Source organism: Meleagris gallopavo, chromosome 4 (genome assembly GCF_000146605.3).
Source record: "Meleagris gallopavo isolate NT-WF06-2002-E0010 breed Aviagen turkey brand Nicholas breeding stock chromosome 4, Turkey_5.1, whole genome shotgun sequence".
In the NCBI taxonomy this organism is placed as follows: Eukaryota; Metazoa; Chordata; class Aves; order Galliformes; family Phasianidae; genus Meleagris; species Meleagris gallopavo.
The window spans coordinates 32,783,234-32,808,627 of record NC_015014.2 but is presented as its reverse complement, the minus strand read 5'-3'; the positions used below and the strand labels follow the sequence as shown (position 1 = coordinate 32,808,627).

Genomic DNA, 25,394 nt, shown 5'->3' with positions numbered 1-25,394 from the left:
AAAAAAGAGAGAGAAAAGAAAAGAAAAAACCCACCTCCTTTTATGCTGAAACTTCAGGTGGAATGAAGTGGTTATAAAAGCATCTGTCAACACAGGAATAGTTTGCCAAGCCAAGTATTTGGGTTGGAAGTCATGCCTTCCCAACTGCTTCAAAACAGGAAGTATCTCTGTTAAGTGATGGATAGCTCATCTTTGCTAAGAGGAAGAAAGGACTTCATTTTCTTTTTTTCTTTCTTCCTTTCTTTTTCTGCCTCTGGGCTAATAATGAATTCTGCAGTTGTTCCATGTATGTAAAGAAAGAATTCCATGGATGTGTATATGGGCGCACACGGCTGTGTGTGTGTATAGGTGTGCATCTGTATGAATATACAAACTAAAAAAGCCCCAAAACTAACAACCCACTTTGTACATGATCGGTCCCTGTCAGGAGCCAGCCCAGGCACATCTTATCCCAGTGATTCCTGTAAAGCTCTCAAAATCTGTCAGAAACAGCCTGCAGGATTGCAACGGCTCCTGGGTGATTAATTGCCAAAAGAGTCTGGTTCCAGGTTCCATTACATGTAATTGTTATCTTTTCTAAAGGGGTTCTTTTATTAAACCCCCACCTCCAAAAAAGAGGGAGGAGAAAAAAAGAGCTGACATTCCTGAGGTTTTGCACCTCTTAAATGGAAGCATGGAGGACTTCCTTATGTAAACATACGCTGAAGAGGGTGTGTTACATTGCTTATTCACAGACTATAGATTTTGGTTTTTTCTTTTAGTTAACTTCACTGCAAATTATTTTATTAGAAACCAGGGAAGAAGCATTGCATCGTGTTTAGAGAACAGGAAGAGGAGTTACAATTCCTTCTCCATATCAAAACCTCTCTGCACAGTCCAGCAAGTGGCCGAGTCCTAGCTCACTGCTGCTTCTTACTGAAGTTGTGAGACAGCAGCCAAAACTCAGGACATCCTCTTTCCTCACATCACTGCATTAAGATTTGCCTCAGGTGAGAACAAGAGCTTGTAGCTGAAGTTCTACTTGCAAAGGAAGCCAGAGCTACAGCCCTGCACTGGGATCTGGGATTGACACAAGGAGAGGAACAAGAAGTAAGGCCGGGCAATTTTTTTTTTTTTAATAGCTTATCACTTGAAAACTTTTATTAGGTTGTCCAGAAGGTAGTCTGATTGTAGAGAATTTGCTGAATTGCTTCAGTTTTTCTGAGATGATGTTCACAGTGCAGAGCAGAGAAGAAGTCTGATTCTGCTGTGAGAGTCTGCACGTCTTTGAATACTTTTAAGAGGCTCAATTTCGAGCTGAATTTCCATTGCAATAAAGTGGAGTATCTGGAATCATATCAGTAGGGTTGCTTGGATTTGCACTGCTTTTATTGCTTTGAAAATGTGGTGTGTTGCTGACAGGTTTAGACTTTTATAGATCGAGGCCTGGGCAAAGCTTGGCTCCCAGGGAGCACTGCAGTAAGCCGTGCCAACTGGCCAATTTAACTGTTTGAAATATCAGGAAAAAAAAAAGCATGGAGATACTAGTTCTGCAGCTGCAGAGTATCTGCCTGCAGATGTTTCTGCCAAGAGAAGTGATTGAAACTCCATTTCTTGAGATATTTTAATCCTATCTGAACAAAAACACATAGAAACGTACACTGGTATTGTCTGCATGGGCCAAGGAGCACATTGTTCCTTACAGTTGTGTTTACATGGTCTCACTGCTGCAAGGAACAAGTCTCCTCAAGCCCTCTTTCTCTATGATTCCCCTTAAATTAGCCATATTAATCAAAGTCTGTCTGTGTCAGCGCTGTGATGCACAATGGTTTGGGACAGTGATGTTCCTCTGACTAAAAAAAGATAAGAATATTTTAGGATGTCCAGCTCTTTACAGGTTTGTTTTGCAAACAGGTTTTCAGCTGTTCTCAGCTTCAGCAAGCACTTTGTTTAGGTGGCAGAGAGGCATAAGCCCCTGCAAGCTCTCCCTGTTTCTCCTGGCCATTCTCAATGCATGCCCCCAGCAGCTTATGAGGAGGCAGGAGGGACCAGGAGCTTCTTCACTGAGCTGCATAGACAAGATAAGGCAAATAAATAATCCCCAGCACTACATTCTCAGTGCCATATCCCCAAAGGCAGAAGCACATTTACTTCCAGCCTGGAACAGCCCGAAAACCCACTGCTTGGCAGCGAGGCCAGGGCTGTGGTGTGGATGCCAGACTCAGGCAGCACTGTGTGGTGATAATGCAATTGTGGGGATTACAGAACCAGCCCACAGCGGGACCTCGTCTGTGCCTGACTGCACACGTGGGAGAAAAGAACTATCTCAAAATCATAGGCTCTGGATGCTTTGGACATGTAGGCTGAATGTGCATTCACATCAACTCTGAAGATTTTTTCTTTCTTGATGCACTGCTTATAACTTCAGTTATAAGCTTCAGTTATTGAAGTAATGCTCATATCCATGAAAAATCCCCACCCACATTGGTGGAAGTGGCTGATGTGCTGTGAAACACACAGACGTGGGATATACTGTTCAAATGAGGAACACCAGTGGTTTCTGCTGAGTAAAGGCAGTTCTTTTCTCAAGTTTTGTTCTATGAGAAAATAAGAGTGTGTTATTTTTCTGCCTTCTGGAACTGATCTGTAATGACAGCTGAAGGTGATGTTTCCTCTCAGTAGCTAGCAAAGAGAGCCATTTCAGAGCATGCAGTGAATTACACTGAGAAGTTTCTCTTCTCCGCTGATGACACAAACTGTAAACAGCTAAAAATCTGTGGTTGGAGTAAAAAGATAAGCTACTGGTGTTACACCTGGAGGATAAGAAAAGTGATGAATACTACGCAGGCAGGAACATTTGCTTAACAGACGGGGCAGATTAGAGTCTTATTTTTCAGATGGTTAACTCTCCGTATTGCTTCATTTTGTTTTTGACTGGGATTATATAAACTGTATCCCCATTCAGATTGTTTTACTATTTGTCGGCGTATAAAACTGTGTATTTGTTCTCTGCCCTTAATTAGTAATAATGGTTAGTGTCTGAGTAAAATGTTCACACTGCCACTTGATAGTGCACGTTCTTCTTGAACACCTGCTGTCAAATGTATCATGTCTTTTCTTGTCAACTTGCACAATGCTCCAGGTCTTGAGCAAGACTGACATGACAGAGGGGTTGTATAGCCCCCTTATTTTTAGAAGTCTATGTAGAATGTAAAGACTTTCTGTAAGGACTGAAAAGGAGAATGCAGCATTTTGCAGGGACTAGTCTCCAATATTTAATAAAATTCTGTCTGCAAATGAGATTTTACATTAGTGGGTATACTGTAAGCTAAGGAAGAAAACTACTCCACCCCAAGTGCAATTGTAGGTGTTGTGTAATGAGAGCTGAGAATAATCTGCACAAATCTTGGGAGAAGTACAAGGGTGGTGACCAACAAACAAGTCATCAAAGAGGGGAACTGGTTAGAGATGTTGGCATGTGCTGATGGTGGTGACAGATGTTGGCACAGGAGGAAGAAGGTAGGGAGGAGGAAGAGTGTGAAGAAAGGGGCTCTTGGCAAGAAAACAGCAGTATTGCTTGACTCAGGAGCCTGTGATTACAATGCTCCAGCCTTGTGACATGGCACATAAGTGTGTCACCTGAAATGGCGAGGTGCAGTGTTGCCTGCTGAGTAAGCTCGTGCCAGATGGAGAAGGAAGAAAAACCTTGCAGAGCAATAATATTTAGATCTCCCCAGGACCATGGTTTTCAACTGCATAATGCTGACACAAATGTTTTCCCTGCCTCCCTTTTCTCCTTAGTATCTTCTAATCTTGCTTAATTAATCCATGGTTGCACAAAGGTTCCGGCTGTCTGTTTAAGGAGCAATTTTCAAAGATCCTAAAATTCTACGTGTTTCCTGACGTATTGCAGTGGAATCTTGACCTCCCCTGGCACAAAGTAAGAATGAAAATTTCACACATGGAATTGAGCCTTGAAATATAGTTGAAGCATCTTTATGGGAGCTGAATTCGCTCCTGCAAGATGAAATATGATGGCTCCAAAAGATGCTTTCCTTGTTGTTAACAAATTCACTTCCTTGGCCTATCTCTTACCCCCAATACTTTCCTCCCTTGCAGTACATCTGACCTGACGTGTACAGGAGCATTGAAAGGATCTCACAAATAGTTACACAGGAGGAACATGACTTACTTCTAAATGCTTTACATATGTTTAAATACTCTAACGATGAAAGTAAAAAGATTTGCATTACTAAATTAGATTACAAGATATAAAGTACCTCTTATGTTCAGGAGTTCATGTAAGTATGGACTACAACCAGGGTTCATAAATAGCAATTGTTAATTCAAGTTAGGAGGATTTAATTACAAAGGAAACATTGTTCTGTTATTTCCAGTTTTATCATTTTCTTCTGTGATCTAATCTCAATGGACTACAAAGGCAGGATTAATCTTTTAGTTGCGTTTTTTAGGTTCTATGTTATTAAAAATAAGAAGAAGAACAAGAAGAAGAAGAGAAAAGTGTATACTTGTCTTAAATTTAATATAAAAATCTGTTCCTATTTGTGGAGATCAATTGCAGCAGAGAACATGCAGTAACATTAATTCTTCAGATGAACTTCTGTTACCTGCTGAACCTACTTGCTCTCTCTTACACACCTAAATATGCAGTTTACTGTGCAGCTTATGCTTTGCTACGTAATTTACATTTTGCTATCAAAATTTTTGTTGGCGTTCATTATGTTTCCTGGTATTACATTTATGTTATGTATGCAGTTTTGTTGTAAGATCCAATCAAGAAAATTTTGATGAATGTAGATGTAACTGAAGAAGTATGTCAACAGGAAAGCTATTTTTTCCATCTTAGAGAAGGCTCATCAGCTGTGGGTGCTTCTAGCAGTGTTACAATTCTGCATTGTTTGATGATGTAGTTGCTGAAATGGCCAAGCATTCTTTGAAAAAAGCTAACTACGTTGGGAAGAAAAAAAAAAGGAAAAGAAGAAAATTAGCAAAGCCCTAGGGTTAATTCTAGTTCATTCTTAACAGGAACCACAAATATTTTCCTGGCTTTGCATATTTAAGTTTTGTTTCCTGAAATAATTATCTTCATAATTGCACACAAAATACACATTTTTGCACCATCTATCTTTTCCAATGCTATATTTTGAAGTAATACTCTATTTTAATTAGTACAGAATTTAAGCATTTCTTTTTCAAAGGGCAATAGTTTCTTCTTAATTAAAGTGTGTTTTTTCTATTGATGATACTATGTATTACTTGATGATTATCTTACTTTCCTGAATGCTGTTGCTCCTCTGAAGAATATTGTGTATGTTTACTACTCATAACCCTTCAGTGTGTGGGCACTCAGACCCCTTTCATAACTGTTGTGGTAGCAACAAAAAATTATGTAAACTTGCAAAAGAACGGTATAATGGCATGAAGTATTCTGGTTTCTACCAAAACCCCAATTACTTAATTTTGTGCCTTTCCTGGCCTACATAAATTATGCAACCCTCACATCTCTACATCAGTGAATTATGTAGCTCTGCGCACACATCAATTAATTTTGGCTCCATCGACTTCCCACCTTCTGTGTGCTCCTAGCCTCAAATCAGTTCTGCATCTCCCAGCCGCAAGCAGTTAATTTTGTACTCCCAGCAGCTCCTATCTGCCCGAACCTGCAGCCTCACTTCAACTCTTCACCCTCCCCCAGCTGCCTCTCCTCGCACAGCCAAGCCTTGCTTCTCCTGCTGCTGCCACCTTCTCTTGCCAAACTTCTTCTCCTTCAGCTTGGCAGTGAGGGTCAATTCCAGGTGGCTTCACCTCCAACCTGTGATGGCTGGTGAGTCCCCAGGCTGCCATGCCCACCACACCCTCTGGGCAGTAGAGCTGGGCTGGAGGTGACCTGGATGTGCTTTTTACTCCCTGTGACATTTCTAGAGGGCAAGTTGCAAGCCTGAAGCTTTGTCTTCTGGGTCAGCCTGTAAAAGTCATAGCATGCTCTGAGCTACTGTCTCCAAAAGCCTTCTTTACTTCTGCAAGTGAAATGGATCTGAGGAAGACGATTGTGCCAGCATCCGTTAAGGGCCTTGGTGATAATGGTGCTGCAGCTGTTGGCACAAAATACCAGATCAAGCTTCTATAAGCAAACCAGGAAGAGCTCATTTTTCTCCAGAAGAAACTTCCAAAAGTGCAAAAATATCAAAAGAGGTATTTAGTTCCTTTAGTGCCATGCTCTGTGTGCAGCTCAGTTCTGACTACCAAATTATTTTGGCCAAGAAGGAAAACTGAGTGTGAGAAGAACACTGAGACAAAATCCTCAACATCTAGCCCAGGAGGCTAACAAGGTGTCTGAAGATGAAAATGGCCTTGGCTTGCCATTGCCTTCTGGTTGTCTTCACACTCACAGGCAACACAACAGCTCTGCAACCCATTTCTGGCCTCTCTCCCTACTCTTAGTTCCTCTGAAGCTTGCCAAAAGTCAAAGTGTTCAGACACTTTGGTGTTGGGCCTTCAGTGAGAAGTCCGGCTGTGCCCAGGGTCTTCCAGGGAAGCCAGGCTTCTCCATCTGGTTGACCTGCTTTGAGCACTGGTAGAGACCAGTTCTCAGGTGAATCTGCTTTTCTCTTTGGAGGAGGGAATTTGGAATTTCTCACAAGCGAAGTTAACAGAGTATTTTCTCTTCTCTCTTTTTTGTCTGTTTACTTAACGAGGAAGCACTACAGAGACTGACTTGTGCTTTATTTTGTAGGATTCCAACACATCTGGTTATCTTGGATAACATTGCCTGACTGTAGCAAGAGGTGTGTTTTAATCCTGGGCTTCCAACTAAGACTATATACATGAAATACAAGGCATTTGGGACGAACTGGAAGAAACTCAATTTTAAGTAATGTGGAGGAAAGAAAATTATTCATTCTTTGATATCTGCATTTGTGCTTTGCTAGACTGGGCACTGCATTATGTTAAGAGTCTGTCCCACAGCTGAAAGCATTTGGTTGCGGCTGGTCAGGACCTTCTTTCTATCAAACATTTTGCTGACCCTCTTGCACAACTGCCGTGGTCATTTGTTAGTAGGAGCTAAGTTGTCCCTAGAAAATGTTCTAATTATCTAGGCTTCCTGATTAAACCTGCCTTGATTTAAAAGAGATGCACCGTTGTACTTGTGAGCATTTTGTGTTTCTTCTAAATACCAGAGTTATCTACGGGCATTTCCTTAACAGCATGCAGAATGCAATTGCAGTGTAATTCCTCTTCCTCCAAGTCTAGTCTTGAAACATGCAAATTTCTCTTCCAGGTGTGTTCGCAACGTCCTGATACACACATGGTTTAGACCCCAAATTGCACACTGGTTATCACTGGTGTGTTGAGTTCTTGGTGAATATACCGAGAGTGCTGTGGCAAGTAGCACAGTCTGATAAGGAAGTTCTAGTGGACAGCTTGCTTCTTGCTCTCTTCTGTTGGGATCCAGCATTGGCTGCTGACAAAGACAGGATATTGGGCTAGATACGGGCCTTAAGTCTTCCCTTGCTATGTCCTTAGCTAGGCCAATGAAACACACGGCAGTGCCATGTGTTTCCTACTGAACATTTTCATGTTCTGTTTTAAAAATAACAAGACATCTCTTAACATTCAGGATACATTTTTCCATTCTGAAGCACCACAACAGTCTTTTTAAAGAAACTCTAGGAAGGGTGTTAACTTGATCAATGCTGTGCAGGAAGAAAAGCTCTTTCCTACTATTTTTTTCAGCATGACTTTCACTGACATGATCAGGCTGGGAAAAGACTTATTGGCTGACAGCCCAGGACAGCCATGCAATATCTCCAGTCATCTGAAACTTGAACTACTCTGCCCAAGGGAGAATCATAACATAAAAACAATTTAGGTTACATGCTGAATCTTATAAACATTGCCTAGTTTTTAAAAAATAGTTTTTAAATACTATTTAGGTCCATTTGCTCTGCACTTTTTTTTTCCCCTCAAATGTCAAGTCAGGCTGGGAGAGTTTTAATTTTTATTTTTTAGTTTTTTTACAGTAAATGATTTTAATTTAAAAAATCTTATAGATTTGTAAAAATACAGGGAAATAAGCTTCCTCTCATCTCATAAATCTAAGGATTTGGCTTCTCCTGTGTATCAGACATAATCATTTTATTCACAGATAGTATTTACTTATTGACCCAGTCCAGCAACCATAGAATGATAGAAAGCTTGGTTGAAGAGGGCTTCCAGAGGCCTTGCAGTCCCCCCACCCATGGGGTGCAGGACTGTCACCAGCACCAGATTGAGGAGGGCTTGGCTTCATCATGCCGAGCCTCAGGGATAGAGTTTTCACAGCCTCATCGCTGACCTGTCCCAGGAATGAACTCCCCCAGAGATGAGAGGTTTCCTCCTGTCCAGACAACCCTCCAGCTGCTTTTTGTGGCAATGGTTCCCTGTACTTGTATGAGACTGCAAAACTGGAACCTGGCCTTGTAACTATTCATTTGCTGAATTTTCAGCTGTTCTGTGGCACAGGAGAAACGTTCTTCCAACAATCCAAAACTGATGCCAAAACGTATTAAACCACATTATTTTTGCAAGTCTGTGGTTTTTTTTTTTTTTTCTCCTCCTTTTTGAAGGTGAACATCACTGTCTCTGTTTAGAATTACCTTATTGTGTGTGAAAAACGTGACTATGTTCTTGGTTAAGTGTGTGCAATGCTAGTAACGTGGGATAAATAAATATGAATACAGGATGCCAGCTTTACTTCAATTTTCTTTTCCTCTGCTTGTCTTGACTGAAGATCTGAACTTAGGAAATGTCCATTGCCACCTGTCCTTTTGCCAAGCCCTAACATTCCAGCACACCTTGCAACAAGCCTAAAATTATTATTTTAGGAAAATGACTTTAGTTCCTTTATGATGCCTTTTTTCCATAAACTGATATTTCACAAGCTGAATAGCTTTACTGTCTTTTCAGTGACTGATATATTGCAGTGTAAGAGAGCAACCTCTCTAGCACATAGCTTAATTGTTCTTGTGCAGTTTCTTACTTCTGCTGAAATTGTTTTTGAGTTTTGTTGCTATTATTGTTTTTAATTGACTTATGGTTTTTACTTTCTTGATGTGATGTGCTGTTTGTTATACCATTTTCTGTGACATTTTCCTTGCAGGCTTTGCTGAGACCAGGAAGAATAGACAGAATTATCTATGTGCCTTTGCCAGATGCAGCCACTCGTGGGGAGATCTTCAAACTTCATTTTCGGTCCATGCCAATCAGTGAGGAAATCTGCTTAGCAGAGCTTGTTCAGCACACCCACAAGTATTCAGGAGCAGAGGTAAAGCTTTTTGTATGGTAATGGCCACAGAGCCAATGCACAAAATGGTAATTTTAAAGTTGAAATCAAGCGTCATCCAGGTATCATTCCATGAGTCTTTTCAAAATAGTATGTGTAGAGGATGGAGTCATATGATTTCTGTGTTTCTGCTCAGAAAACAGAATATCAATGTTTTGGGCTTTTTTAACCTTCAAGATCCCTATCAGAGTACTGCTGCCAGAGAAAGGGCCTCTTCCAGGATGAGCCATAGTAAGGTCACGGGTGGCTTCATTAGGATGTGCTGCCAGAAGGAGCTCAAGGAAATGGAGGCAAGTGTCCCCAGCTGCCTAGACATTTCAAATGGGTCTCCCCAGAGATTTTTTGCATTTAGGATTGATGGTGAATGGCCTCAGATTGAAGGAGAGACACAATTGTCAGACAGTATAAGGGAATTGCAGGGTATTCACTGGTCACTTAAGGCTCATATTTTCCTATAATCAAGAGTTCACAGCAGCTCTTATAGCTCATTGCTATTAGTCAGCTTCTGACAGTGTATGTCAGGCAATTATTTCCCGCCTGGGTTGGAGGAGAAAATAATTCAAATAGGCTGCCTGGCAATTATAGTTAGCATTGTGGTCACCACTCTGCTCCCTGAGTATTATTCATGGTAATGTCTTATAGAAGAATATTTCATTATTTCCTCATTCTATGATTTTATGATACTTCAAAAATTCAAAGAATGTTATTTAGTTTGCCAATTCGATCTCTTAGAAGATATGAAATGCCACAGTTAAGGTTTCTGCCTTATTGTAGCCAGTCCTATTGTATGTATTATCATACCATCTCTAATTACATAGTCACCTTCTACATTTTCCATAGCAGAGTGGAAAATGTGCCTTAGTTCACTCCATCTTTCTGTGTGCTGTTTACATATACAAGGAAATAAGCTGAACTTTTGTCTTGATCCGAAAGCGAGAATGACCAAAGTGTATGCATGACTCCTGTAATGCTGATGGCTGTTCTCAACTGGCCACTAGTTATTCTGTTACTCCCAGGCAAGGCTTCTGCTCATTTAACGACAGCAGTGCTGGTGCATTTTACAGAGCTATATTGCTCACAAGCAACCTCTGGCTGGTGAGGGCACTGGTGAGGATGCAGCAGATGCCCTTCTCCAAGTCAAAGGCACAGGGGTCAGACCTTAGCACGTGCTGTATGTGCAACACTAGCATCCAGACTAGCCTCCAGGCTTGTTACAGGAGGCTCTGTAAGGGCAGAGACCAAAGTCAAATGCACTGTGGCCTTCCTCCCCCACAGCACAGGACAAACCATGCTCTGGCAATGAATTAATGACACAGTGAGTGGAGCTGTTTTGTATTGGACTTCTATTTGCAGCTGAAAGAGGGATTTCATAATAACAATTTAATAAAAGTAAAGAATTTCCTATTGTGGGCTTTTGCAGCTATACTGCCTCAGTGTTGTGGATTGGTAACTTAAAACTTTACTGTATTTTTACCCTGATGTCAGTGATAAAAACTTTACTGCCCTGGAAAGATATATGTGCTTCTTGCCAAGTTATAAGCCTCCAAAAACATAAATATAAACATATCTTTGGTTGTGTATGGAAACTGTTTTCTTACCAGGCAACGACTGTAATGCTTGTATTTCAGAAATTCCAAGCATATGGGGATTTCCTTTGGATCTGGGTCAGCCGAGGCTCTAGTGGTGAATTCTTGTGCTCAGCTTTGATAATGAGTTGCAAATGTCTTGATGCTGGCTTTGTACAGAACCAAAAATAAGTTAATGGGTCATTGAGTACAACTGCAGACTAGTTGCAAGAGAAAAAAGCCTGCCTGTTTCTAATATGGCATTTCTTATGAATTTTGTACTTTGGCATCCTTCAAAGAATTATAATAATTGAGATGTAAAGAGTAAACACAGAAAAATCCTCAGTCAGTGTTCTTTGGAAGAATATATAAAAAGTCTTGACAGTTGGCACGCACAGTGGCCAGTTTCATTAAAGCCTTTTCTTCCTAGTGTCTTCAGCTTCCCAGCTTTACAAATAGTTTCCGCTATTGAATGGCAAGTTCTCATTCCACTGTTATATCCATTGTTTAGAAAAAGAAATGGAAAATGTTTCGTTTTGTGACTAGAGGGTGCTGTATAGATAGACGGTTTCGTGTAAAGATACCTTGAACCATCCTACGATGAAATGAATAGTTCAGTACGCATAGTTCAGCACGTGCATATTTTTGCGTGTCAGCCCTTATGACCAGTTATCTCCATTCATCTGCTGGACATATGTTTATCTTAATGAGTATGGTAAAGGTTCATCAAGATAGGAAAATAGGGTGTTTACTTCCCACTGTTTCATCTGAAAGAAGATAGAAGATGATTTGTGACGATGAACCAGAACTTCCTTCTCTCATGTGCAAGTGAAGTTTCATGTAAATATCATGATCAATGTTGTTAGCTTTTAATGTAACAATTAAATAGGAAAAGCAAAGGCTCTGCTTTTTAGGAATATTTAACATTGAGTTTGGATCTTTAATTCCTGGCCCTGCTGAACTGCATGGTGATACCTTGATAGCTCTGCTCTGCAATGGTGCTTCAGGCTTTTCTTCATGGGTACCCAAATGTCTGTAAATCAGGACAGCGAGAGAGAGTTTTTAGACATTTCTGAATTGCAGTGTTTGGCCTTGGAGCCAATACCAACACCAAGAAACATACTCTCTATCCTTTAAGGCAGCTTGTTTGGCTGCATCCTTACCTTTTCCCCTGACTGCCTCAACCTCTGGCTAGCACGGTGGGAGCCAATACACAGGGCAGCTAGCTACAAGGACAGATCTGCTGTAATAAGTAATAAAAAGTAGTAAGTAATAAAAACTGGTTAGAGTAACAAATGTCTTGTAACATTGAATCTCTTAAAAATTTCTTTAAAATCTTAAAAATTCTTATTTTATCTTATTGCATTTTATTTTGAGCAAAATTGCCCCTTTATAGAACTGAAGATAATTCGTAATGGCTTTGGAGATGTCTTCACTCAGAGGTTGTTCAATCTGGTCATAGTTTTTTTCCAGAGCATTGTCACTGCCATTCTTCATGTGGAGAAATTTTATCTGGTTGGTATCTCACCATGTTTCTATAAAGTGTGATTAGTTAAAAATCCAAGCACAGAAGTGTTATGTTTTAAATTGCAAATAATGTGAGTTCTTTCAATCTCATTTGTTTTCTTTCATGACGTCACTAGAGCCAACTTGCATTTGTAAAAGATTGGTCATCAAAGAACTCGGAGGTTCACCTTTTTCATTTGGAGTTCAGATTAGGTTTATCATACTTGTTGGCTTGAGATCTGTAGTCTCAATCTGTCTCAAAGACATATGAGGAATGGCTGAGGGAACTGAGGTTGCTGGTCTGGGAAAGAGGAGACTCAGCAAAGACCTCATCACTCTGCAACCACCTGAACGGAGATTGCAGCAAAGTGTGTACCAGTCTGTTTTTTTTTCAAGTGACAAGTGATAGGATGTGAAACAATGGCCTCATGCTGTGCCAAAGGAGGTTTAGATTGGGTATCAGGAAGAATTTCTTCATGGGGAGGGTGGTCAGGCAATGGAATGTACTGCCCAGGGAGGTGGTGGAGTCCCCATCTCTGGCAGTCTTTAAGAGATGTTGGGACATGATTTAGTGGTGGACTTGTAGTGTTAGGCAATGGTTGAACTTGGTGGTCTTAGGGGTATTTCCCAACCTGAATGATTCTATGATTCTAAAATCCTTTGTAGTGCAAGTAAGAACAAAATTACGTGGACAGTGTTTGATTAGGAAATGGTTTACCCCGTAACTTTTTAATTATACATTGTTGCAGAAATGAAAGGTTGTAGCTGTCACACGTGTTCACCTGGGGGAAGGACAGCAACCTTTATAAGGCAAAGACCAGTATCTTTGTTAGACTTTTGTTGTTAAATAAATAAATAAATGTATCATTTGCCTTTAAAAATTAAATGGAACAAACGTACCTTACTTCAGATCTCTGGAGTTTTCTTAGTGAAAAGGAATGAGCAAGGGAGTAAGACCACCATAGGAAGTTTCACTACTACAGAGATATTTTATTCTAGAAGTTGATGATTTTTAAAAGGAAAATAAGCCTAGTAGAGTGAAGGACCTTCTTTAATTGTTTCAACCCCAGCTATATTATTATTTTGTCACAGTTCAGAAGGCAATAACAAAGAGGCAGGTTTTAGGTAGAAGCTGAAACCAAATATTCAGTTGCTTTGAGTTTAAAGTTATTTAGAAATAATAAAACAAATTAAATATTCTTGATTAGGGTACATAGGTGTTCTTATAAAAATAAGCTGATGTGACTGACTTTTTAAACTGATGGAAAACAGGTCATGGTGAAAGCAGTGTCTGACATTGTTTCTATAGCATTATCAGTTTCCATGCTTACAGGAAACAATAGTAAAGCGGGAATCTGGGAACCTGTAAATCTTTCACTGGTTTTTAGTCAGAGTAGAGTAGTTAATGTAAAAAATATCTTTCGCACTTTGCAATAACTCTCGATGGGAACACAAAGGGGGAAAAAAATAATAAAAAAAAAAATCTAATGAAGGTTTGCTGTGGCTCAAATGAGTGCATATTTGATGCCAAAAAAAAGTGTATTTGCAGCAGCACACTAGCTCTAATCAACTGAAGCTTTTGCCTATTAAAGTATTTATTTCAAAACATGCATGTACTTGTTTACCGGATGCAGACATACTAAAACTAGAAACTTAAAAAGAAACCAAACACCCCAAACAACCAAAACCAGAGCTCTTTTTTTTCTCTTATAAGAAGCCACTAACTACAAAAGAAGTGAGGACATATTTCATCATAGGCATACAGAAAGGTAAACAGTATTTTAAGAGAGTGGGAAAAAAAAGTCTGTTGTTATTAAAGTACATCTACAATAAGCACAAGAGACGGCTTAGATATAGAGAAAACAAGGCATCTGACAAGTTAGGATGTATTATCTTCTTCATATGTAGTTTTCCATGAAGCAAAAGATCTTCCAAACTTCAGAGGAAGACTTTCTAACATTTTTAAACAGCAATGTATCCACTGATCCATTGTGTAGCAGCCTATATAGACAGACTTTAAGGGTTGAAGACAACAAAAAAAATTAAAATAAAACATAGTGGAGTTTCTGTGACTCTGGAAATCACGTCCTGGCTAAAGCTCATGGTTTTCATTTTTTAAGCACGAATATGGTTTTATTCCTTTTTGCTTAGTTATAATATATGCAGAGCATGTTCAATTCCCATTCAACTCATCTGTTGTTGAAGGTGCTCGACATGTTGTGCCTTGGGACTGAGCTCTCAAGTTTTGAACTTGTAAGATACCACACACAAAAAGGTTGTGTCTCATCGGAAATATGTGGTTGGAAAATGTGCTTTGTTAGTTAAATTGTCTGTGCTGAAGTAGCTCTGGCTTGACTCTGCTAGACAGCCTTTCTGTGCGTGAAGAAGTCCTGCTTTGCTCTGCAGCAAAGTATAACGTTATCCGGTATGATGAGGGATGCCATCACACTGAAAGGCAGCAATATTAAGACCTCAGATGAACCTCTAAAGTTTCTCTTGGGTTGATGTATAAGATCTATTAATTCATATCAGTCATTGAAAAGTGAACATTTTTGTGTGGGTGGGTGTGGAAAAGAGACTCAGCTTTCATCCAATATGGGTAATACAGGATCACCACCTTTCTACACATGTTTATCAGCACCAAGGATGTGTTTGGCACAGGTGGCTGGAAGGTGAGGAAATACCTGGCATTCAAGATGTTTTCTGAATGTCAGTGCTCGGGATAAATGAGATGAATCACTTGAAAGGAAATAACTAACTACACAGGACTTCCCATGGGATTTTGCTTACTGCCGGTCTCGCAAGAACCTCGTACGTGCAGAATGTGCTTGGACAGACTGAAAACCAGGGCAGTGTGAGTGCCTGGGTAATCACTCATCAGCCCGAGAGTGTCGTGGCATTGTGCCGTGTCTCCCCCAATCTCCTTTTCAGCTGCTTCAGAAGGATCTGGTTCTGTTCCTGTGTTTTTCCGAGATGGGGCTGGGGGTCGGTAGCATTGAGCGGGTTGGTTTTCATCATGTCTTGTCTCAGCCAGGACCCAAAAAAGAACTGCATTCATCCTGCATGCATTCATGCCACCAGTATATAAAACAGGGCTGACAATTAGTGTGTTTATGTAAAACATAGGGCTTGGTATACAGAGGAGTGTTTGCACTGAAATTTATGCATGGCTTGCTCATCTGGGAAAGAACATTTTATCCTTCAGTGAGATAATGATTTGCTAATAGTTTAATCAAGCAGAGGAGATTTAATGCATCTGGCTGAAGGGACAGTAGCATTTCCGAAAAGGTCAGCCCCATTAACAGCTCAGGAGGGTACTGCTGGCACTGCTTCCTAAACAACCCAAAGAGCCGCAGTCTTTAGAGGACTGGGAGGATTGGGGAGAATGCCACGGGGAATTTGAATGAGCCCCCAAGTGTGTCCCAAACAGCACTTAGGTATAAAATTTATCCAGCTTCTCAAACCTGAAAATTTGGATTCTGTGGACTGCCTGGGGTTCAGGGAAATTAGGGCTAATTTCAGTATGTCTTTTCCTCCTTTGTCACTTGTGTCTTCATTAATTATTTTAATGGCATTGTCTGCCTGGGTTTTGTACATGGATACTCGTTATCCTCACCATGCCCCCGAAGGGCTGGTTCGTGCTGCATGTCTGTCTGGAGGGAGAACCAGCAACATGAGCATTAACCATGCAAGAAGCAAGCAGTGCTCTGCTGACGGTGCTGCTTGCTTCTGATGAACTTATGTGAAACCATAAGGACCAAAGTTTCACCAGAATGGCCAGGGCTGCAGGACAGAGCTGCTGCTGAGATGTGGCTTGCAGAGGACAGTATGCTGCCATCACTGCAGGGGCTGCTCAGCTGTCACTGCAGCAAGGCCTCATAAAGAGGGTCCTTGACTGATACTCTATCAGCCAGCTTCCCTTGCCCTCTGCGCTTGCCTGTGACTCTGCTGCTTTCTTGTCCTGGTTTTCGCTGTAATGCCTCATAATGGAAAAACATGTTGGTCTTTAAAAGCAGATGGGAATTCGTTCCTGAAGGAAAAAATATGTCTCTTTAGGCTGCTGCTATTGTTTTCTTTTAGTTTTATTTTTTGCCTGTGAGTTATTTCTAGCAACAACTAATTTGATTCATTCTTCTTCTTTTTTTTCTTTTTTTTTTTCCCAATCTGAAAGAGAGGATTTTTCATTAGTGGTTTATATCACGCGTTTCCCATATGCCAGTAATCACAAATGTAGGTAAATAATGTTGAGAGTTAAAACAGCATTTGCAATCATCAGGAAGGAACTGAAAGTGTCGATTGCTTTCTGGTTTTTGAAGTGCTTTCATTTACATAATATAAAGGCTCAAATCAGTGCAGAGTGATAGGGTTTGCCTTTATGGGAAAAAAAGAAAAGAAAAAAATTCAACAAGTTTTTTCCCAGTGACTTCTTTTTCTGATTTAAGCCTGTAGTGTTGGCAACTTGGTCTTGTAAGGTATGCATTATAGGGAATGTAGTTAGAAGTTTGCTGCTTTGAGTTTGACCCAGTTCAAGCACTGAAGTATAAGATAAGGTGTAAAAATTAAAGAAAATCATCAATAAGTCTTTGCATTTATAGAGAATGAAATCTTGAGCCTTGACTCTTGTACCCCAACACAAGACCAGGTGCTCAATGTATATAAATTGTTGTGAACACTGATTATGACAACGTACGTTAGCAAAATAACTGTCCAAAGTTTTTGGTAGGTTTTCTGTGAAAACAGTGGTTTGTAGACACATTTTTCATAAACAAGGGAGAAAAAAGAAAATATTCTTGCATCTCCTGCTGTTTCCCATGTCCTGAGATTAAAGCCTGTCTGGCTGGCTTGAATGCCTGTTATGATTTCTTTTAATAGTATGCAGTGTCTGACTGTGAGACCTCAGTGCACAGTCTGGCTTTTTTCACAGTTATATACATTTTCCTCTTTGGACACGGTAAGGATTTTAAGGGGCTTTCCCTTGGAGGTAGCAGTGAAGCATGATCTCAGGCATCAGGTTGGCCAGGAGAGCTGCAGAGGGTTCCCTGCCTCCCTACTGAAATTGCCTCATCAGTCTTAACAGAATCCGTCCTCCATAAATAAGCGTAGTACTTGGATAGTAAGATCCCCAAGAGTTCTGATTATTATCTTAGTTGGCATTAGGAATATTTAAATGCAGTACCTGAAGGCTAACTCAGATGGGATGTTTATAACCTATGAAAATGTACAGAGGAACACCTTGTACTGACCTACTTGTATTCCCAGTGTTGTGCCAGCTAAATTGCCGTCAAGGTGGAAGAAATGTTAATGAATGGCAGAGGAATAATAGAGCCTGGGAATAAAAGCTTATTAATCTAGCTGAGCATTGTTCCTGTGAATGAAGAATGTGTGTTTTAATAACAATGCTAACTGTTTACACTTCACTGAGCCACAAAGATTGGAGAGGTGTGTGTGAATTGAAATATTTGAATATATAGTGGTATCTTTGTGTACATATGAAATAGGATGTTTGCCTTTTGCAGTCATTGGTGAAGTAATTGTTTCTTGTGAAAACTTGGAACCTAGTAATAAACAATTAATAGAAACATATCTAAGAAAATCACCGTCTGCTGTTAGACAGTAAGTATCTTAAACACTGGATATACTGAGTTTTAAACATAAAAACTGTCATTATTAAGCTTCATTTGTATAGAACTTGCACCAACTAATCTGCATCCAATCCTTTTTCATGTCATGGAAACAAAATTTCGTTTTAATTAAGTAAACATTGAGCTTAATTTGGAAGGGATGACCACTAATAACACAGTGATTGGTGAGCTTGATTGTTCTTGTTTTAGCATTTTAATTGTGATAACTGTGATATTCTTTAGTAGTTCTCATCCAAAAAAAAAAAAAAGAAAAAAAGATATCCATCACAATCTTATATACTTGCTATCATCCTTTCTTTCAAAGGAGTTTGGACTATGCATACTTTTATTTTTCTGAGTGAGTTTTTTGTTGGGAGATATTGGGCTTTTCTTCTTTATCCACAAACTGTAGTGATAACCTTGTTGGAATTGCAGACTTTTTGGGGAGATGTAGCTGTGCAGTAGGAACTCTGAAACAGGTTGAGAAGCTGATGAGGTTTAAGATAGTCATGGTGCAGAAGGTGGAAAGGTATTTGCAACCTTACTGACATTGTCAGACAGAGATTTGCACTTATGTCATATACTTTCTGTTTTGAATGTGTGCCTGAACACTGGGTTTTCTTGTGAATGAGAGTTGCAGTCCTATTGTGGAATGCACTTTAAGGGAAGCTATCTGTGGTTCACTTCGTGTTTTTTACTTGGATTCTACCAAAGATTTTGCATTTGCACTGAACTTGAGTCTTACCCTTCAAACATTGCCTGGAGTAGAAGCTGTCAGGCAGTTTCTGAAGCACTGATGGCTGTATGCTCCACTCTAGCTCTGATTTTTGTATATCAAGAATTGGAAGTTGCTATTTCCAATTTCTCTTTTATGGTTCCCCTAAAATACATATGAAAATACCTAAGGCTTTCCACTGCCTTTGGCATAAAGATTAAATGGTTATTGGCAAATGGAAACAGCATAGTAATAGCTCTGCAGCAAATTATTAGCTATGGTAGGAGCAATCCTGTGGAACATTTTGCTTTTTAATTAAAGTGCTTCTAACTGTTACCAAGTTCTCAGCCTAAGCTTTTTGTGTCCTGGCTTTGAGCAGCAAGGAGCCTCAGGTGGAAAACAACTCAGACTTTCTCTGTGACACGGAGTGTGTAGAAGAGAGCCATGGGAGCTGGGCTGTCCACTTGCAATGGAAGAAAACAGCAGAACTGCAGATGGCTGCACTAGTTAATTGGTCTTGACATCCCCATTGTCAGGGAAGAGAACTAAGAGTATTTTGCTCTATTTAAAAGGGCTGCTTTGGATTTGTTTGATTTTCTTTTTTGAAGAAGCGGGTGTTATTATTTGAGGGTAACTGTCATCAAACAGAGATTAGTTTCACACTTCATTTCCTAATAAGCAAAATAAATTTGTTATAAAACTAAACTATAACTATTTTACTTACGTTGCACAGTGAAGCATTGCATTGGGTGGAAGGGAGAGGGAAAGTAGCAATCCATCTTCTGTTTTGTCCCGTATGTTTTTGTCTTTCTTTGCTTTATGCTGGGAAAAATCAGCTTTGTCTTTTTCCGGAACTGTTCCCAGTGAGCTCCTGTTTGATGAGAAACTGATGAAGAAGGGGGAAAAAATGATGTACACAGCGCCTAGGCTGCCAGTATTTGCAATGCATGTTTCCAAGTGCTTGTGAGTCTGTGTGAAGAGAACCTGATTTCTCTCCAGCAGCCGCTGTCGCATGCAAGGACTGGTTTTCTTTGCTCAGTCGAGGAGGAAGGACCAAACAGAAGCAGCCAGGAGGCAGGTTGTGGGAGATTTTTCTCATAACAGTCACAAAGCATTTTCATGGAGTCATAGAATAATTAAAGTTGGAAAAAAAACTAGGATTATCTAGTCCAACCATCAATCCATCTACACCATGCCCACTAACCATGTCCCTCAGTGCAGTTTCTACGTGTTTCAGGGGACAGCAGGGACAGTGACTCACTCTATCACCTCTGAGGCAGCTTGTTCTGTTTTGCAGAGGTGAAATTGCCCAACCAGCAATTTGTGCCAGTGCCCAGAGCACATGGGAGCAACCCTTGCCGTATAGCTTTGGGGTTCACAGTGTGCACTACATGTTCAGCATTGCCACGCTGCCAGAGGAAGGGAAATAATAAAAAACACAAACCTGTGTTCTGCTTGCATTCTTGGTTACCTCTGAATTCGCAGATGTGACTGTTTACATGCAGATAGGTGCTTTGGGGAATCCCCTTGTTGGGGGGGCATGTAACTTGTCTGTGTCCCATAACACACTCAGATTGCTCTCTGATATTGCAGGATATTGGGATATTGCCATTCCTGTGATCATTTTTGCTTATTTATGTGTTATATGATCTGGGTGGAAGAACAAACCACGCTCCTTTATTAGCGAGACAGAATTTGCAGGCAAAAAAAATGTATTCATTAAGTTGCATAAACAAGAGAGCAAAACTTTTCCTGATTTTGACTTTTCTAGAATAAGGCCTGAGGGATTCACAAGAGCTGGCAGTCCTAATATTCAAACAGTAAGCACTCCTCATAATAAGGTGTCAGTTCTCTTCTGAAGAAAGTGCTGCTGTGATTATGATCCAAAATGGAATATAATCAGAACGTTCAAAACTGAAAACTTATTCCTCATTTTTGATGTCCACTGTTACTAAATTTGGTATTACTTAGGTTATTTAAAATAACAGTCTGAAACTTACTGGTTTCTTTATTTGGAACAAAAAAATAAATAAATCAGTGTTTTGTTTCATTAACACTTGTTTATTAGTAATGATATTTATGTAAGACTAGTAAAAAAAAAGGCCCTCCCCAAAAAAAGCATAGAATCAATTTATCTTTTGCAAATGCTTGGAAGCTGGAGGAAGAAAACGAACTTGAGAATTTAGACACTATCTTACCCTAGGCTAATTGTTTACTATTAAAAAGAAAGCTTGCATGCAGGAGGGAGTGTTATGTTTTGGGCTTACTTCCTTGTAACTCATAAATCTTGACTGTGTAAATGTTCAGTCATTAATTAAGGGTTTCAAATTAATCTGTTTCCTGACTGGACTTGGCTGGTTTTGCATAGCGTAGTGCTGTTGCCCAACCTCACAGTTGAGTAGTGCTTTCAGATGTGTGATATGGAAGCATGATGTTTATTGCGGAGAGTTAATGAACAGTGAGCGTGATGCTGGGAGGGGCATTTCATTACATACACCGACAGGAAACAACCAGGCTGTATCAGAATGCTTATGACTACTTTAATTACTTCCCTTACTTCAAACAATAGCAAAATTTGGCTATTACGTATTGATAAACATTAGCGCTGACCAAAAGTGTTGTTTTTATTTCAGCAATCTGGAGTAATGTTCCATCTTTGCAATTCAGCCAGTTTACTCAGGATAATATACTCAGCCCAAATCTCTCTTAAGTGATGGAAAAATTCAACTTTTGCTAGAAGCTTTAAAAAATTGTTCATATTATCACTAGGACATTTTCATTTCATTCAGTTGAGCTGCTCACATAATAACTGTTCATTTGGGTTTTGTGTCTTACTTGCATTACCCTTATTGTGTATATATATTTGTGTCTCTTTTCCTACTTATGAAGGCATAGTAGAGTCTTCTACCACATATTTAATTATTTGACTAAGACTTAAGGATTTTTCAGAACTTCACATTTGGATGGCAACAGGCACTGCATTACATATTGTGCTATAAATGCCTTAGTAGTTGGTTGTACGCAGCTCTATCTTTGCACTGTTGGAGGTGAGTCTACTAGCTCTTCCTCTTTACTGAACATCCCTTAGCTCACTCAGTGAATTTACTGTTAAAGAGGAAGGAGAAAAAGCTACAAACTACTCATCCAGTCAGGTCACCTTGGAGGCGTACTACATTTTGAGGCTATTTCAAACCCAAAAATGTTTTCATTATATGTGTTCCAGCCGACTGGATATGCACTGCAGCAGTCAGCTTCCTTCAATTCTGCATGTGCAACAGATTTCATAAATAGCTTGTCAGGTTTCTGTTCCAAGCTGTCTGGTTTGTACATGAAATATAGAGAAGAAGGAATTAATCATGAACATGAACAAAAAAGATCTCTAGTTAGCTATTTGAAGCCTTAATGTTCCACTTGTGAAAGCGTTTTGCTGCTGTTCTTGGTCATGGAAGTGCACAGGGGTGCCACAGCCCTACAAAGTGTACTCTTCCACTAAGGAACTGATGTATCCTCTTGCATACCTGCATTACTTTTATGTATGTGTTGCACCAGAGAAGAGATTTGCTGCATAATTGCTAAATGCTAATTAAAAATCGGTCTGACCCAGTTTCAAGTTTTGAGAGGGTTTGAGGTCTGCATTTAACTCTTCAGCTGAATTTCATCGCCTTTATCACTTCAACCAAAGCCAAATGTTAATACCGACTCATTTCTGGGCTAGTCAAAGTTTGGATTATTACCCTACAGCATTTCAAAGATTTTCATGTGCATAAAAAATTCTCTGTAACCAATGGAATTATTTAATGCACTTAAAATCAAGTACATGTTTAAGCTTGCTAAATCCAAGTATTATTTATTTAATTCCTAAAGATTAAAATGTCTTCTAATTTAATGTATACTGTTAACTAGTCAGCAGGAATAACAGAGGATGTAAGTATCAAGCTTTGTTTTTCAACTTTCAAGGTAAGATGTATTTTTGAAGGGATGTTGTAGCACTGCCACTTTTATGCCTCCTGTTTCCTAGCAGTTCACTTCTGTCAAGCCAACTAATACACAAACTGCCCTGCTCACTCAATTACATTTAGTATGGCAAAATGATGTCTCTGTGATCAAGAAAACCTCTCACATTTCAGTTATACCAAAGAGTAGACATGCTCCTTGCTTCACTTAGTCCCGAACTATGTCACTGTAAATTTACAATAAGTGCCAGGTCTTTCAGGATGTCTTTTTGTGGATTTCTCATTCAAAACACGACTATATGTGTCAGTGAGAAGTAGGGGCCAGATGAATCTCTTTTATTTTAGGAAGCGTTTTGGAATTAAGTGCAACTCAGCTTGGCCTCAGTGCTACTGAAAGCCTGCTGCTCTCTTCATATCTTTCTGAAGCAGCAAGCTCCTTCGAGTTGCCTCTCCTGCCATCCAGTACATTCTTACTAAACCAATTTCACATGCAGGACTCGGCTCAGAGGATGCAGGAAAGGAATGGGCCGCTGGCTCAGCCAAGTGGTGGAAAATCAGGCGAGCTGCTGGCTGCATGCTGTTCTAACGGTATGGTCTGGATTGTTTCAGTTATAGCTTTGGTGTAGGTGCGCCCTTGGTGAATGCTGGCCTTCAGAGGATATGCCAAACCTGTAGACTGCCTCCAGTCAATTTATTTTTTAACAAAGCCTTACAGGAAATAAGCAGTGCTCAGCACTGCATATTGTGATGACAAGTGCATTTTACTTCTTAAATTACTTTTGAGTACTTGTTAAATGCACCATGTGAAGCAGGATAGGATGGCTTACTAAAGTGCGAAATATAGAGTTAAGAAACTGTGGCAATAAATCTCTCTGCTGCCAATCCTGCATTTCATTGGAAACAGTCCTGGACTTGCAGGGAGATGCTTGGATCATCTAAGAGGTTTCTTCTTTCTTGTGAATTTCATAATTAATTTGACACATCATATTTGGTAAGAGGTAAGCTGTATTTCAAAGCCTGAAGTGGTGCTGATGTTCTGATTTATCATTTAAAATCTGTTGTTACACAAGGCTTAGAAAGCATTCAACACTGTATATGGTAGCATCTGTGGGCCACTTATGTAACGGGAGAAATGCCTGTGTTGTCCTCTCTAATTCCAAATACTGCCAGGTTCTTCTGGACAGATCATCTGCCAGTTTTCACTCCAAAGAAAGCTAAGCAGAGAACTATAATGACAAACATGATGATCCAGTCCTCTTCCTATACATGAGCTATTTTAGTTCAGATTTGTGATTTTGAGCCCTCTATGTTTGGAGGTATCATCAGCTGTAAGAACTAAGGATAATTTTCTAGTCCATTTGTCTTATTTCTTGCTATTGGAATGATTTTGCAATGTGCAGATTAAAAATCAGGACCTACCTTCAAAAGTACCATTGGGACATTATCACAAATGATGTCTTTGGCAGTACACACATCTGTTTCAGCACTTGGCTCCTATGGAATATTGCCAGTAACTTGCATCAAACCAGAATGAGCTGGTATTGGTTTCACTGCCATTTTGATACCATATCATTGAAAGAGACACTTGGAAAATGCAACAAGGAAGCTTAGAAAGTTGCTAAAATTAAAAAAGAAAGAAAAAATGGAGACAAGGCAGATCTGCCATGCTTTATTTGGATAAAGCAGAGGACACTGAAGAAGTTTGTGTGGACTAAAGCAAAAATAAAGAGAAAGAAAAGAATAACGTGATTAATGAGAGAAGTCAAGGGATTATTAGAACCAAATATTCGTCTTGCAGGAAATTTTGATTAATATAAAAGGACATTTGTGACAAGGAAAATAGCTGGAGATTCAGAGAGACCATGAATAAATAAATAAGAGAGGAGAAAAAAAAAAAAAAGAGTAATGTATCAGTTCAGCCTGTAAAAAAGTGCATAAAACTGCTGTCTGTACAAGGGCAAACAGTGAGGGCAAGATAAGGTGTGGGACCAGTGACAGTACTGGGGACCATAGGAGCTGCTCTGCTCTCCTCATAGTGCTGGGGCTCCTGAGACTTTTCTAGCAGAGCCAGAGCAGACCCTTGCAGAATCATCTGATAAGCATTACCTGTGCTGTGCTTTCTGAAGGTGAGCAAAACGACGTTATTGGCGTGAAAATGGTGAACCTAGTCCAGTCATAGTCAGTCATAGATCTGCATGGAACAGGTTGTCCCCTGCAAGTCGGAACAGTAATGATAACATTTTGCAGGAATAGCAAATATGCGTTCATATTTGCATTATGATAACAGAGATTCTATTTTGAGGCTTGTATTTGATAGTACCAATTCATCCCTGTTTTTTATATGATTTCTGAAAGAAACTACGTCTCTCCTACCATGAATGCACTCTCTTGAAAGTCTCTTCTTTTGACGGTAAAAAGTTTTTAGTCACTTTATTTTTACCATTGAAAATTCAGCAGTATTATGCTACTAATGTATAGCCTGCCAAGACATTTTACCAGCAGATTTTTTTCATAGGAAAACAGCGAGTATTTTTTTGGTTGTTTGTTCCTTCTTAATTCATATGCAGCATTTAAGGAGCTTAATTAACCCCAGCAAGCAGGAAGGGAGAAAACAAACAATTTAGCAATTGAGAATATAATTAGCTACATTTATACAGAAGTAACTGTATTACCTAATTCTTCTTTCTCTCTCTCTTTTTTTTTTTTTTGTAT

General features: G+C 39.6%; 1 protein-coding gene across 1 annotated transcript in view; it reads left to right on the top strand.

Moving 5' to 3' along the window:
- SPATA5 (spermatogenesis associated 5) overlaps window positions 1-25,394 on the top strand; it is a gene marked incomplete at its 5' end in the record, with an annotated part of 182,713 nt that overhangs the window by 137,607 nt on the left and 19,712 nt on the right. The window contains one exon of the mRNA XM_010710091.2: window positions 9,140-9,304. Coding sequence (XP_010708393.2) covers window positions 9,140-9,304 — 165 coding nt within the window. The remainder of the gene's footprint in view (window positions 1-9,139; window positions 9,305-25,394) is intronic.